Source organism: Phycodurus eques, chromosome 13 (assembly GCF_024500275.1).
Source record: "Phycodurus eques isolate BA_2022a chromosome 13, UOR_Pequ_1.1, whole genome shotgun sequence".
NCBI classification, from domain to species: domain Eukaryota; kingdom Metazoa; phylum Chordata; class Actinopteri; order Syngnathiformes; family Syngnathidae; genus Phycodurus; species Phycodurus eques.
The window spans coordinates 26,090,671-26,102,690 of NC_084537.1; the positions used below are offsets into that span (position 1 = coordinate 26,090,671).

A 12,020-nucleotide genomic window follows, 5' to 3' on the forward strand; every position below is an offset into this window, starting at 1 on the left:
GCTTCCTCCCTGCCTGCTTCATTGACTAAATATTCAACTCCGACAAGCTACATATTTGATGGTTTCATGACATGTGCAACGGCTACATCGTAAATCTTGATCCTAAATGTCATCGTCTGCATGTAGTTAGCGAGTTGCGAGCCCACCGTCTCTCACGTCACGAAGTTGATGCCAAATGTTCCTTTTATCCTTTGCTGCGTGTCGTCCGGTGACTGCTGCGAGTTTTCCATCTCGGTGAAATCCCTCGCTCGCAACAATGTGTCAGTGGACACAGTTCGCTAGCAGCGGGCCCGGCGCTACTTGTGCCGCGATGCGACTTCCGGTCTAGAGCCGACGATGATGGTTTCACCCGACGTGGCGGCCCCCTTACGATGATGGTTAATTCTCATTTCATGAATGGAACATTAATCGACCTGCTGGCACACTCAGTGTATTCTCCCCCCCCCCAAAAAAAGGGGTTCAGTTCCTATTTAAACTAATAGCACACAGTCCGATGTTTAGACATTCAGTCAAAACATGGACGCATATCATTGTTTGTGTGCTATTCCATGAAACAGACAGTGTTTGTCCAATCTTGCCACTTGGATGAAGAGCAGATCTTAGGAGCAATTTATGCAGAAGGGTTCACGTACTTTTTCTTTTGCTTCTTTTGGGGCCGATGATGTCACCGCGATGTCATCGGCGATGACGGAAAGGTCACACGGGGCGGCTCCTGCGTCGTCGCCCCGTGTGAGCCTCGGCCTGTTGTATCGCGTGTGTCCCGCAGGTGGCGTCGCTGGAGTGCGTGCTTGACGACTCGCCATCGTTGGGACGCCCGGAGCTCCCCTCCTCCCCCGCACCCTCCTCCCTCTACCCTCACGGTGACGACAGCCCCCTCCCGTCCTGCTCCTCCAACCCCTACCCACCCGTCCAGGTAATGCCTCACCCCCTCCCCTTGGGCGTGCCCGTTTGTTGCCATGGTAACCAAACATTGTGTGCGTCACCTACAAAACAGTATTGACAAGCCTTCAATAAATATTTTCCTCAAAATTCGACACACAACAAAGAACATACAAGCCCCTCCAAAAGTATTGGAACGGCAAGGTCAATTCCTTTGTTTTTGTTGTATACAGAAGACAATTGGGTTTCAGATCAAAAGATCAATATGAGACAACAGTTCAGAATTCCAGCTATTATTTCATGGTCTCTGCATCGAGATGTGTTCAACAACGCACCTTTTGTTTGAAGCCTCCCACATTTCAAGTGAGCAAAACAGATACGATGAAATGAACTTCAAGCGAATAACATTGAATGTTTGGTGGCATAACCGCATCGAGCCTGCGACCCATCGACTGCACCGTTGGAAATGCTTTTCCAGGCCTTTACCGCATCCGCTTGCGATCTTGTTTGTTTCTGGGGGTTTCTCCCTTCAGGCTCCTCTTCAGGAGGAAATACATGATTTTTTTTTTTTTTTTGTATTCAAATTTGATTGAAATGCACCTGTACATTTGTCGGTTTGGATACCAAGTTGCGAATATCAAGTTCCACGGCTGCGGACGGACGGATGTTAATGCTTTTGCAAAAAATGGGGAAAAAAGCCCAAATCGAAACAACTTGAATGTGTTTGATCTTGGATTAGCGCTGTGATGGGTTCCGGATGCGCTGAGCATGTGACTTGTTGCCACGGTCCTACGCGACCCACGTGTCTCAACGCGCGTTGTTTGTTGACGTCCCGTGATGACGCCGGAGAGGAAGTGACGCGGTCGCCGACGACTGCGTTTTCCGTAGCGCTCGCCCTTAGTAGGCCGGCGGGTGAACCGGAGCCCGTCCCCGCTGACCGGATCGCCGAGCAATGCCATCGTTCACACCTACGGCCAATTTGGGGCAAACGGGGAAACTCCACACAGGAAGCTCATTGCCCACATCAGATTCATTTTCTCTCGCTCTCTCATTCTGTCTCTTCTTCTCTGTGTCCCTCTCTCATATTCTCTCCCTCCCTTTTTCATTCTCTGTCTGTCTCTGATTCGCGCTCTTTCTGTCAGTCTCATTTTCTCTCCCTCCCTTCTTGTTTGTCTCTCTCTCTCTTATTCACTCTGTCTCTCGTTTCTTGCTCCCTTGATCTCACTCATTTTCTCTCATTCTTTCTCTCTGCCGCTTGTTCTCTCCTCTCTCTGTCACTCTTGTTCTCTCTCTATCTCTCTCTTTGTCATATTCTCTCTCTCCTTTTATTCTCTCTGCCTCTCATATTGTCTCTGTCCCTCTTTTTCACCCTGTGTTTTAATTTAGATATATATTTTTTAATTCTCCCTCTTGCCTCTCTCATTCTCTCTCTCTCTCTCTCTCTCTCTCTCGTTCTCTCTGTCTACACCCAAAGCGATGCTCTCTCTCGCCCACGCAGGTTAATCGTCGCTTTTTTCATTCCGTCTTTTCCGGCGTCCGACATCCGTCCGCGCCTCCTTTAAGAAGACGAGGAGCACCTCGGCATTTGTGCGGAGGCGGAGGAGCAAGGGGGGGTCGGTAGCCAGGGAGTGAGGCGCCCCCCCCCCCAATCTCTCAGCCGGCTACCCGTCTCCAGTTTGCGAACGAGCGGCACGCTCCGCTCGATGTGCTACGCTAAAAAGATGGGTCGCCGTATCGTGGCCACCCTGAGGAACCGCCACCTGCCGGTAGGTCCCCCCTCTGAGTAGGAGGCGGGGCAGGGAGGCGGCGCGCTCGGGAGAACGCACGTGGAGCTCCTCGATAATGAAGACAAGGATGAAGATGCTGCGTCGTGTTGATCACGTGACATAGTCTTCTCTCCATGTCTTCCATATCGCCTGTCACGCCTCCTCCTCGTCGTGTGTGTGTGCGCGCGCGCGTGTTGTCAATCTCTAATGTTGTTGTTGTCGTTGTCGTTCGGGAAGTATTAAATGAGGATGAGGAGCGTCAGCGAAAATCTTCATCAGGTCTTTGTTTTGGTGACACTTGTTTATCTTTATCCAGATTTAGTTCTGATGTCGGGAGGACCAGGTTTAATCCTGCTCCAGTACAGGTTTAACCCAGATTTAGCTCTTGCTCAGGACAGTCCATGTGTAGTCTTGGTTTAATCCAGGTTTAGTCCTGGTTCAACCATACTTTTCGTCCAAGTTTTTTCAGGTTTAGTTTTGGTGCAGTGTAGTCTGGGTTTAGTTCTGGTCCAGGCCAGGTTTAGTCTTGATGCAGTCCTGATTCAATCCAAATGTAGGCCTGGTTTACTCCAGGTTTAGTCCAGGTTAATTCTTGTTTTGGCTGAGTCCAGCTGCCACTCAGCATCTTGGCGTGTGAGCTGGCGCAGGTGGTGAAGATTTTGTGTGTGTGTGTGTGTGTCCACTGTACTGGTATAATCCTGGTTGAATCCAGGTTTAGTCCTGGTGCAGTCCTCTTGAATCCACTTTTAAGACTGTGTTAGACCTGGTTTAGTTCAGGGTTAGTTCTGAAGCAGTCGAGGTTTAGGCAAAGTTTAATTGTGGTTTAGTTCAAGTTAGGCCTGATGCAGTGTTAGTTTACACTTGGTTTAATCCAGGTTCAATCTAATTTAATTCCCTGGTTTGGCTCAGTCCGGCTGTAACGCAGCATTTTACTGGCATGTGTTAAAGGTTAGATGATGTTGTGTGTGTGCGTGCGCGTAAACATCAGCATGATGTCGTGCGCAGATGAGAGGAACCCCTGCAGTAGCACATGCCTTGCACCGCGTTGCCTAGCAACCTCCTGACATGCACCAAAAAGCCCACCACGCACACAACACGCCTCTGTTTATTACCACACGCGCACACATTGTGTATCAGGGCACTGATGTGATATCATTGCAGTATTGCCTTGTTTCCTCAATCAAACAATCAAATTTGATTTGTATAGAACCTTTCATTCATTAAAAAATGCAACCCGTTACTTGTGCTCAAATATCTAGACGGTCTAACTATTGTTCTGCTGCCGTTTGCACCCCTGTCGCCCTTGTCCGCGCCGTCCCTCTGTCGCCTTTTCTGTCCGGGTGCATTTTCAATAAACATCAGAATGATGAAGAAATGTCAAAATAAGCAAAGGGACTATTTCGAACGCCCCCGTCGCACAGCAAAAGTGTTGCAGCACAAAAGGCATCCACAGCCGCCATTCAGCTGGGGGGGGGAAATGCAACCCAAAACGCGTCACAGACATCAAAACAAACAATTCAAATTGCATCTTGTCCTGGTGCCGTCCTGCTTAATCTAGGTGCAATACTAGTTTAGTCCGAGTTTAATGATAGTGTAGTCGAGGTTTAGTCTTCATCATCATTTAGGTGTGGTTTAGGCCGTTTTCTCTCCTAGTTTAGTCCTGGTTTAATCAACATTTAGGTCTTGTTGAGTCCTGGTTTAATCCTGGTCTAATTGTGTTTTTAATCCTGGTGTAATCAACATTTAGGCCATGTTGAATGTAGGTTGAGGCCTTGTTCAATCCCGGTTTAGACCTGGTTCGATCCTAGTCTATTCCTGGTTTTAATCTAGGTTTAGTCCTGGTTTAATCAACATTTGGGCCATGTTCAATCCCATTTTGGACCTGGTTTAATCCTGGTCAAATCATGGTTTTAATCAAGACAACATTTAGGCCTTGTTCATTCCTGGTTGAGAGCTGGTTAAAATCCTGGTCCAATTGTGGTTTTAGGTTTAGTCGTGGTGCAGTCCTGTTTTACTACAGACGTAGGCCAGGTTTAATCCTAGGTTAGTCCTGGCACAGTCCTCACTGAATCCAGGTTTAATTTAGGTTTAGGACTGCATTAACTCATGTTTAATCTAGATTGAGTCCTGTAGGGACCAAAATTGACGTGATGTTTTCATGGGACTATGAACAAGCGCGTGTCCGTCATTTGATAACCCCAAACTGACTTGAGGCAGAGCCATTGAAATGGATTCCGGCGTGCCACCGCTCTACTCCGCTCCGGTCACTTTCCCCGGCCAAAGTGCGGACACGCACGGCGCCGTGCGTCGACCGAAGGGAAACATTGATTATTCATGCGGTGGACGCCCCCCACGCGCACCCGCCCGCTGCTGACATGTGCCTCCCTCGCTGAAGGCCATTCGGCGTCACATGCGGCACGGCGTCGCACAACCGTGGTGTCGAAGTCGTGTGTGGCAACAGAGACGAGATCAAACTTATTCCGACCGTCAGGGACCGCCATGTCCTCGCGACAACATTTTGCCTCCGGGGCCGGCGCCCGTCCGCCCGGGCCCCGCCCTGCCCGACACGGACACCCGCAGGCGCGGGCCTCACTGGCCACCTTTACGGCCTGCGCGGTGCCGGCGTCGTGCCGCGCTCGCAGCCGCTTCCTCAACCTTCGCGACAGCGTCAAGAAGAGTCCCACCAAGACCGGCGCCAAGGTGGCGGGCGGCCGCCCGGAGGCGGCCCGGCCGCCCCTCGCCTACGCCAAGGTAGTCGGACGGGTTGTGTGGCACTTCATCTGTTGAGGGCCTGGAACGTTCCAGATGTTTCTACTTGGATCGTTTACTTGTTTCGTATTTTTTGGTCTGACTGGGAGAAACTATCCGATAGTTGTACATCAAGGTTAATCAAAGTTTATGTTTGGTTTAGTCCTGGTTTAAGATAATTGCTGATGTCCTTTATTGATCCTCAGAGGTTTAGTCACGGCATAATCCATGTTTAAGGCTGGTGCAGCAAAGTCTGGATTCAGTCCTGGTCCATTCCATGTCTCGTCCTGGTTTCATCCAAGTTTAGTTTTGGTTAAATCCAGTTTCAAACCTGGTTTGATCCTAGTTCCAGATGTTTCTTCCTGGATGATTTAGTCGTTTAGTCTGCTTTTGTATGGCTGGGTGAAAGGTTAGTTTTACATCGAGGCTGGCAAAACAGGTGAGCGCGTGCATCCTTTTGTATTGTGCCGGATTTCAGTCAAACCGTCTTGGCGAAGTCTCGGCGGATTATCAAATCGGGGTTGGTGTCAATTTCCATGGCCTCTTTTCTCCATAGCCCGCGAGGTGCAAAGGTGGACAAAACTTTGACTTGAGCGCGTTGACAAGTTTGTTCCGTATATGGCAAAGATTGACTCAACATTTATAGTCAGTAAATCATCATTTTCAGACCAATTCGAAAGAGGTCAACGAATGTGCGACTGGCCGAGGAACAGGAAGTGCATGGCGGCGTCATTGACAGGTGTTGACTTCCTATCTTCATGTCTTACTCGGACCAGGAGGTCCAAACTTTTGTCTCGGGTGAAATTGAAGGATGCAAGATCCACTTTGAAATTCTTTGATTTTAATATATTTACAACGCTAAAATTAATCAGACAAGCAATTGTTTCAGTGCAACGTCACAGCTTGGTGTTGAAGGCGATGAGGCAAATTGTTTAGGGCTATTGAAGATTTCGGGGTGGCCCGTGGCCCTGAATCCTGCTAGAATACATGCGCAGCTGCACCGAACAGCAGCCGAAATTCATCTTGGCATTGTGAAGCAAATCATTTGGCAATCTGTCGAAAGCGGAGCATTTCTAAAGCGTTGACTTGAGGATCATTGGCAAATCTGACCTTGACACAAAGCAGAAAAAAACATTTGAGCTTCTAAACGCTTCTTTCTTGAACTACTGTGTTCCGAAGAGACTTTTTGTGATGACTTGTTGTAAAGAGTTTGATTGGCACCCTACCCATTTCCCCCCCCCACACACACACAGCCACATATCATACTGGCCACCTCCACCCCTTTTTAAAAAAGGTTTAACTAGCATTGCGGGCCGTGTCAGATGCCCCTTTTAGTACATGCCGCTGAAAAATGGTCGGCCGGGTCGCGGTTTGGACAACTCTGACATCGGCGGTCTGTCGGCCATTTGTATTTTCTGAAGTTGAGATGACAAAGCGCCCGGCCGGATCGATGCGCTCGATCGCGGGCTAATTTTAGCCGTCGGGGGGCGGCAGCAGAGCGGAGCGCCCTCGCGGCGACGCGGCGCTTCCTGCCGCCGGCACCGCCCACGCGTCCTCACGCGGCATGGAGGTGACAGGGATGAAGGCTCGCTCCTCTTCACGCCTGGACCCAAGACCCGCCGCCAATAACAAACATCTACCGAAATATACCCCAAAGTGTGATTCCTAAACGCTTGAATATCATTTCAGAGTCGTTTTACAACAGTGTGGAGATGTATTGAAGTGTGCTGTGTGTCCTCTCGTTGTTCAGGCCAACCCTCCTCCTGTACTGGTCAACGCAGACAGCCTGGACACGCCCCCTTACGTGAGTGTCACGCCTCCACAGGAAGTACCTTTTACACATAAGTCCCCTCCCTCATGGGTCAGATGAAAATTAGTTTTGCAGCACTACGCAGTTGCCGTTAATGACATCATTGCTGTCGCATAATGACACCGTACTGGATCAATTTCAGCTGGTGAATATTGAACAAATTAATTCATTCAGTTTTAAGATGAGTGTATTTTATAAAATGAATACAAACAAAGCACTTTGTCGATGTTTTGCTCTACTTACAGTGGGACCTTGGTTTTTGTGTGATTTGGTTTTCCATGATATTTTTTTTGTTCAAATTGTTTCCGGTTTCTCGGTTTTCAGAATCAGAATCTTTATTTGCCATGTATGTCCCAAAAACACACAAGGAATTTGTCTCGGCTAGTTGGAGGCGCTCTAGTACGACAACAGACTGTCAATTGACAGAGAACACTTTGGAGACAGAAAGACATCGAGGAAAACAGTCACTGAGCAATAAAGGGTTGCTAGTTATCTGCTAATGCCAGTACAATTTGTTATCATTTTTTTTTTTGACAATTGTGCAAAAAGATGCCGAGTCCTCTAGCACTTAGAGCAGTTCGAATGACTAATATAGCAATAGTCCGGCGCAATGAGCATTGCGCAAAGGGCGCCGAGACTTCAAGGAGCGGACGCGGTTTAAAGTGACGAGTAGCGCGATCATCTGGGACAATGTCGAAAAACGGACAAAAATGCATGACTCGGCCGTTCATTTCCCAGAATGGACGCGCGTTTGTCCGAAGCATTTTCTAAGTTGTTTATATAGTGTTCCATAGTATACAGACGGCAAGGCGAATTCCACAATGCGAGCTTTTATGAACAACTCAGAACAATAACCCTCTCGGTCTTATTTTGATGTGCTTTTATTTTGAAGGCCTGACTTTTGACAGGATGTTAGACAGATCTCGCTCCGACCTTTCCGAGTGTTGCCCAGCAGCCCGGGAGGCTTGTTGCAGCCTTGAGTTGCTAATAAAAGCTTGCATTGTGGCCATCTATTGAAGCCTTTTGTACAGTATGATTGGACAAATGAATGACGACCACTTGATAAAGACGGCGAGGAAAACTGTTGGATTAAACAAAGAACTCAGAAAATGACTCCCCTCTCTCCCTTCCTCCTGTATACGATTCGGTTTTAGTCAGAGTTTCTGGAACAGATTAATTATGAAAACTGAAGTTCCACTATATATTAAAAATATTTTCACACCACAACTCATGAATTTGTCTCATGCAGAAACTCAAACAATACCCCCGAAATGGAAAACTAGAAGAAAATGGTAGTAAATCAAGTTTCAGGAAGTGCGCCGATAGGAAGGAGCGTTCGCCTACAGGAAGTAATAATTACACCTAGAGGAAGTAGTAACAAGCTACATGAAGTCGGACATTTTGCCACAGGAAGTACACCTAATATGTGTGTGTGTGTGTGTGTGTGTGTATGTAACTTGCCACAGGAAGGTAAAAAATTGTTCGAGGAAGTATTGGATTTAGCAACAGGAAGTACACTTCCAGGAGGTCGTCGAGCGACAGGAAGTAGTAAAAGTAGTTAGTAGTGCAGCTGATGGAGTGCACTCATTGTACTGTCGGCCGTCAACCTGTTTTCTTTCTTCCGATGCTGTTGCATGAACTTTAACCTCGGTGCGCGGGCGGGTGCGTGCAGGTGAACGGCACCGAGGCGGACTGCGAGTACGAGGAGATCACATTGGAGAGGGTGAGCGCCATCTTCTGGAAGCTGTCGTGCGCTCATAACGATGTCACTGATGATGACGTGCGTGGGCGCAGGGTAATTCGGGTCTGGGCTTCAGCATCGCGGGCGGCGTCGACAACCCGCACATCGGCGACGACCCCAGCATCTTCATCACCAAAGTCATCGCGGGGGGTGCCGCCGCACAAGATGGACGCCTCAGGTGTGTGTTACCCGGGACCTCCTCGGCGGCTTTCACTCACGCATGCATTATACAGCAGAGCGCGCGCACACACACGAGTGTCATGTTGACGAAGAACTCGTCAGCTTTCGCCTCTCGTGTACAGTGGAGATGTTTGTTGACGTCATATCTTCCCGCAAACCACAAATGTGGAGTGCAGCGTTTCTAGGGTTGGGTAATTTTGCCATTTTATTAATTAGTTTGATTTGACTTGTCAGGATGATTATTTTTAATCCATTTTTTAGTGGCGTCTTTAGTTCAAAGCTGCTAGTTTACAAAAGCGGAGTCAGTGTTGACAATGACCATTTAGCGACTTGTATCATGTAAATTGTTTCAACATTTCAAATTTTCATACGTTTTGATAAAAGGGACCATTTTGCAAGCAGAAGCACTGATATTCTTTCCCCAAACTTTGGCTATTAGGTTTTGCAGGTGAATACAATTGTACTACAAATTGTGCACATTTTTTTCCCAGATAAAAAGGGAAAGTAATGCAGCATACCCAAGAAGCACGTAAAAATAGGGCAACCGCAATGAAGAAATGCAATATGGTAAATATAAAACAAAATAAAAATAGGACTTTGACACAAGCAAAACCTCAAACAACCAGAAGAAGCATCAGGCATCCAATGTGAGCGTAACGGCAAAATCTCATTGGTGCGTCTTGAAGCTGCTGCAAACGTGTCAGTCGGAGGCCAGTCGCAGATGCGTCCGCTTAACAAATGAGCCCACCGGGCGCCGGCTGAGGACAGTCTGATTGTAAGTAAAACCAAAAAAATAAAAAATAAAAATCTGCAAGACTTGATGCTGGATAACTTGACCGCAACTCGCGATTATTTTAAGAATCGATTCATCCGTCGATGATTTTTTTTCGAATAATTGATGAATTGGATTAAAACTATTTTTACATTTCCATCCACTTATTCAAAAACCGGGACAAGATTTCAAATTGACGGTGCGGAACATGCACGAACATAAAATGATCATGATTCACTTTGTGGTTTGGTCCACAACAGTTGGCAAAAATGTTGATTTTAGCTTAGAAGCATAAGTTTGCAAATTTCTTATTTTGAAAAAACAAAGCACATTTTCTTTTTTGATGAAGTGACTTTTTTGTTAGTACAATATCACCGCTTTCTGCTTTCATGGCGGACAACAGAAATCTGAGAACATTTATTGGTGAGGATTTGGACAATTCAAAGTTCAACGGGGCGTTGAAATGATGAATTGATTCATTTTCCGTGCCGGCGCCTATCCCAGCTGACTCTGGGCGAGAGGCGGGGTACACCCTGAACCGGTCGCCAGCCATTCGCACTCACATTCACACCTTCGGGCAATGCGCGCGAGTCTTCGTTTCACCTAGCACCCGTGTTTTTGGGATGCGGGAGGAAAGCGGAGTGCCCGGAGAAAAGCCACACTGGCACGGGGAGAACACGCAAACTCCGCGCAGGCCAGGCCGGATTTGAACCCGCAACCTCACAACTGTGAGGCAGACGTGCTAACCGGTCGGCTAAACGATGAATTGATGATCAGAATACTTGTTGGACCTCTACTTTAAGCGAAGAGTGATTTTTCTGACGCAAATGGGAGATGTTCTTTTTCGGAGCCCACCGAGCTGACGAGCGTTTGCGTTTTCAGGGTGAACGACGTCATCCTGCGCGTCAACGACATGGACGTCCGCGACGTGACGCACAGTCGTGCCGTGGAGGCGCTGAAGGAGGCGGGCTCTCTGGTCCGACTGTACGTGCGGCGGCGGAAGCCGATGGGGGACAAAGTCGTTGACGTCAAACTCGTCAAAGGACCCAAAGGTAACCCGAGCCAAACGTAAACAAGCTTTATAAAAAACAATCAATTCTCAGCTCCGAGAATGCTCAAGAAAGGCAATGAAATCAAACGAGGGATTTTATGAGCGTGATTCTTTGCTCTGTGTCATGGTGATTTTGCGGGTGTTAGGTCTGGGCTTCAGCATCGCGGGGGGCGTGGGCAACCAGCACATCCCGGGGGACAACAGCATCTACGTCACCAAGATCATCGAGGGCGGCGCCGCGCACAGAGACTCGCGACTGCAGATCGGAGACAAACTTCTGGCTGTGAGCGGCGTCGTGGTGACATGCGCGCGGCGGGTGTGACGCGCGTGTAAGATGCGCGTGTGACGTGCGTGTGCAGGTGAACAGTTGCTGTCTGGAGGAGGTGAGTCACGAGCACGCGGTGACGGCCTTGAAGAACACGCCCGATGTGGTCTACCTCAAAGTGGCCAAGCCCAACACCGTCTTCATCGGCGACGTCGCGAACTGTAAACGAATCGAACACTCGTCTTCAACAAGTTTGGCTTTATCTTCTTTCTTCTGTTTTCTCCTTCTCTCCTCTTTCTTCTTTTCTTTGTTTTTTTGTTCTCCTTGTTCATTTTCTCTTATTTCTCGTTTTGGCTTTCTTTGACTTCATTTTGTTTTTCTTCATCATTATTCTCCTTCTCCTTGTTGTTGTTTGTTTGTGTGTTTCGTTAGCGTTCTCTCAGCACCTGGAGAATCATATCAGCTCTCCCAACTTCCTGTCTCAGCCCCTCGCCCCGCCGACTTCATCCGGACGCTATTCGCCGACGCCCAAGAGCATGCCGGGAGATGACGACGTTGCACGGTATCGTCTATCTCACACATCGGTTAGGCCGCTGCTGGGCTACAAGTATCCACTCGAGGGCACTAAAGACTCAACGGGTCGTCATTATTAGATGTCGACCATAAAACGTCAGTGATGATCGGTTGACACGTCGACTGTCGGAAGAGACATTTTCAAGTCAACTCGTATTGCCGCGTCGACCAAATAACGAGCGTGTTCGGAGAGGCGCGTGGCGGGACCCTCGCGTGTGAGCGATTGCGCTTGTTT

General features: G+C 48.2%; 1 protein-coding gene across 6 annotated transcripts in view; it reads left to right on the forward strand.

Annotated features, from left to right (window-relative positions):
• The window catches only part of dlg1b (discs large MAGUK scaffold protein 1b), a 45,628-nt gene that overhangs the window by 23,723 nt on the left and 9,885 nt on the right, over nucleotides 1–12,020 (forward strand). For 3 of the 6 annotated variants that reach the window (XM_061694740.1, XM_061694735.1, XM_061694736.1), the window contains 8 exons: nucleotides 767–913; nucleotides 7,144–7,197; nucleotides 8,876–8,926; nucleotides 8,998–9,122; nucleotides 10,779–10,948; nucleotides 11,094–11,230; nucleotides 11,307–11,463; nucleotides 11,645–11,774. In XM_061694740.1, the coding sequence (XP_061550724.1) occupies nucleotides 767–913; nucleotides 7,144–7,197; nucleotides 8,876–8,926; nucleotides 8,998–9,122; nucleotides 10,779–10,948; nucleotides 11,094–11,230; nucleotides 11,307–11,463; nucleotides 11,645–11,774 (971 nt within the window). The remainder of the gene's footprint in view (nucleotides 1–766; nucleotides 914–7,143; nucleotides 7,198–8,875; nucleotides 8,927–8,997; nucleotides 9,123–10,778; nucleotides 10,949–11,093; nucleotides 11,231–11,306; nucleotides 11,464–11,644; nucleotides 11,775–12,020) is intronic. The other 3 variants (XM_061694737.1, XM_061694738.1, XM_061694739.1) reach the window with 2 other exon arrangements.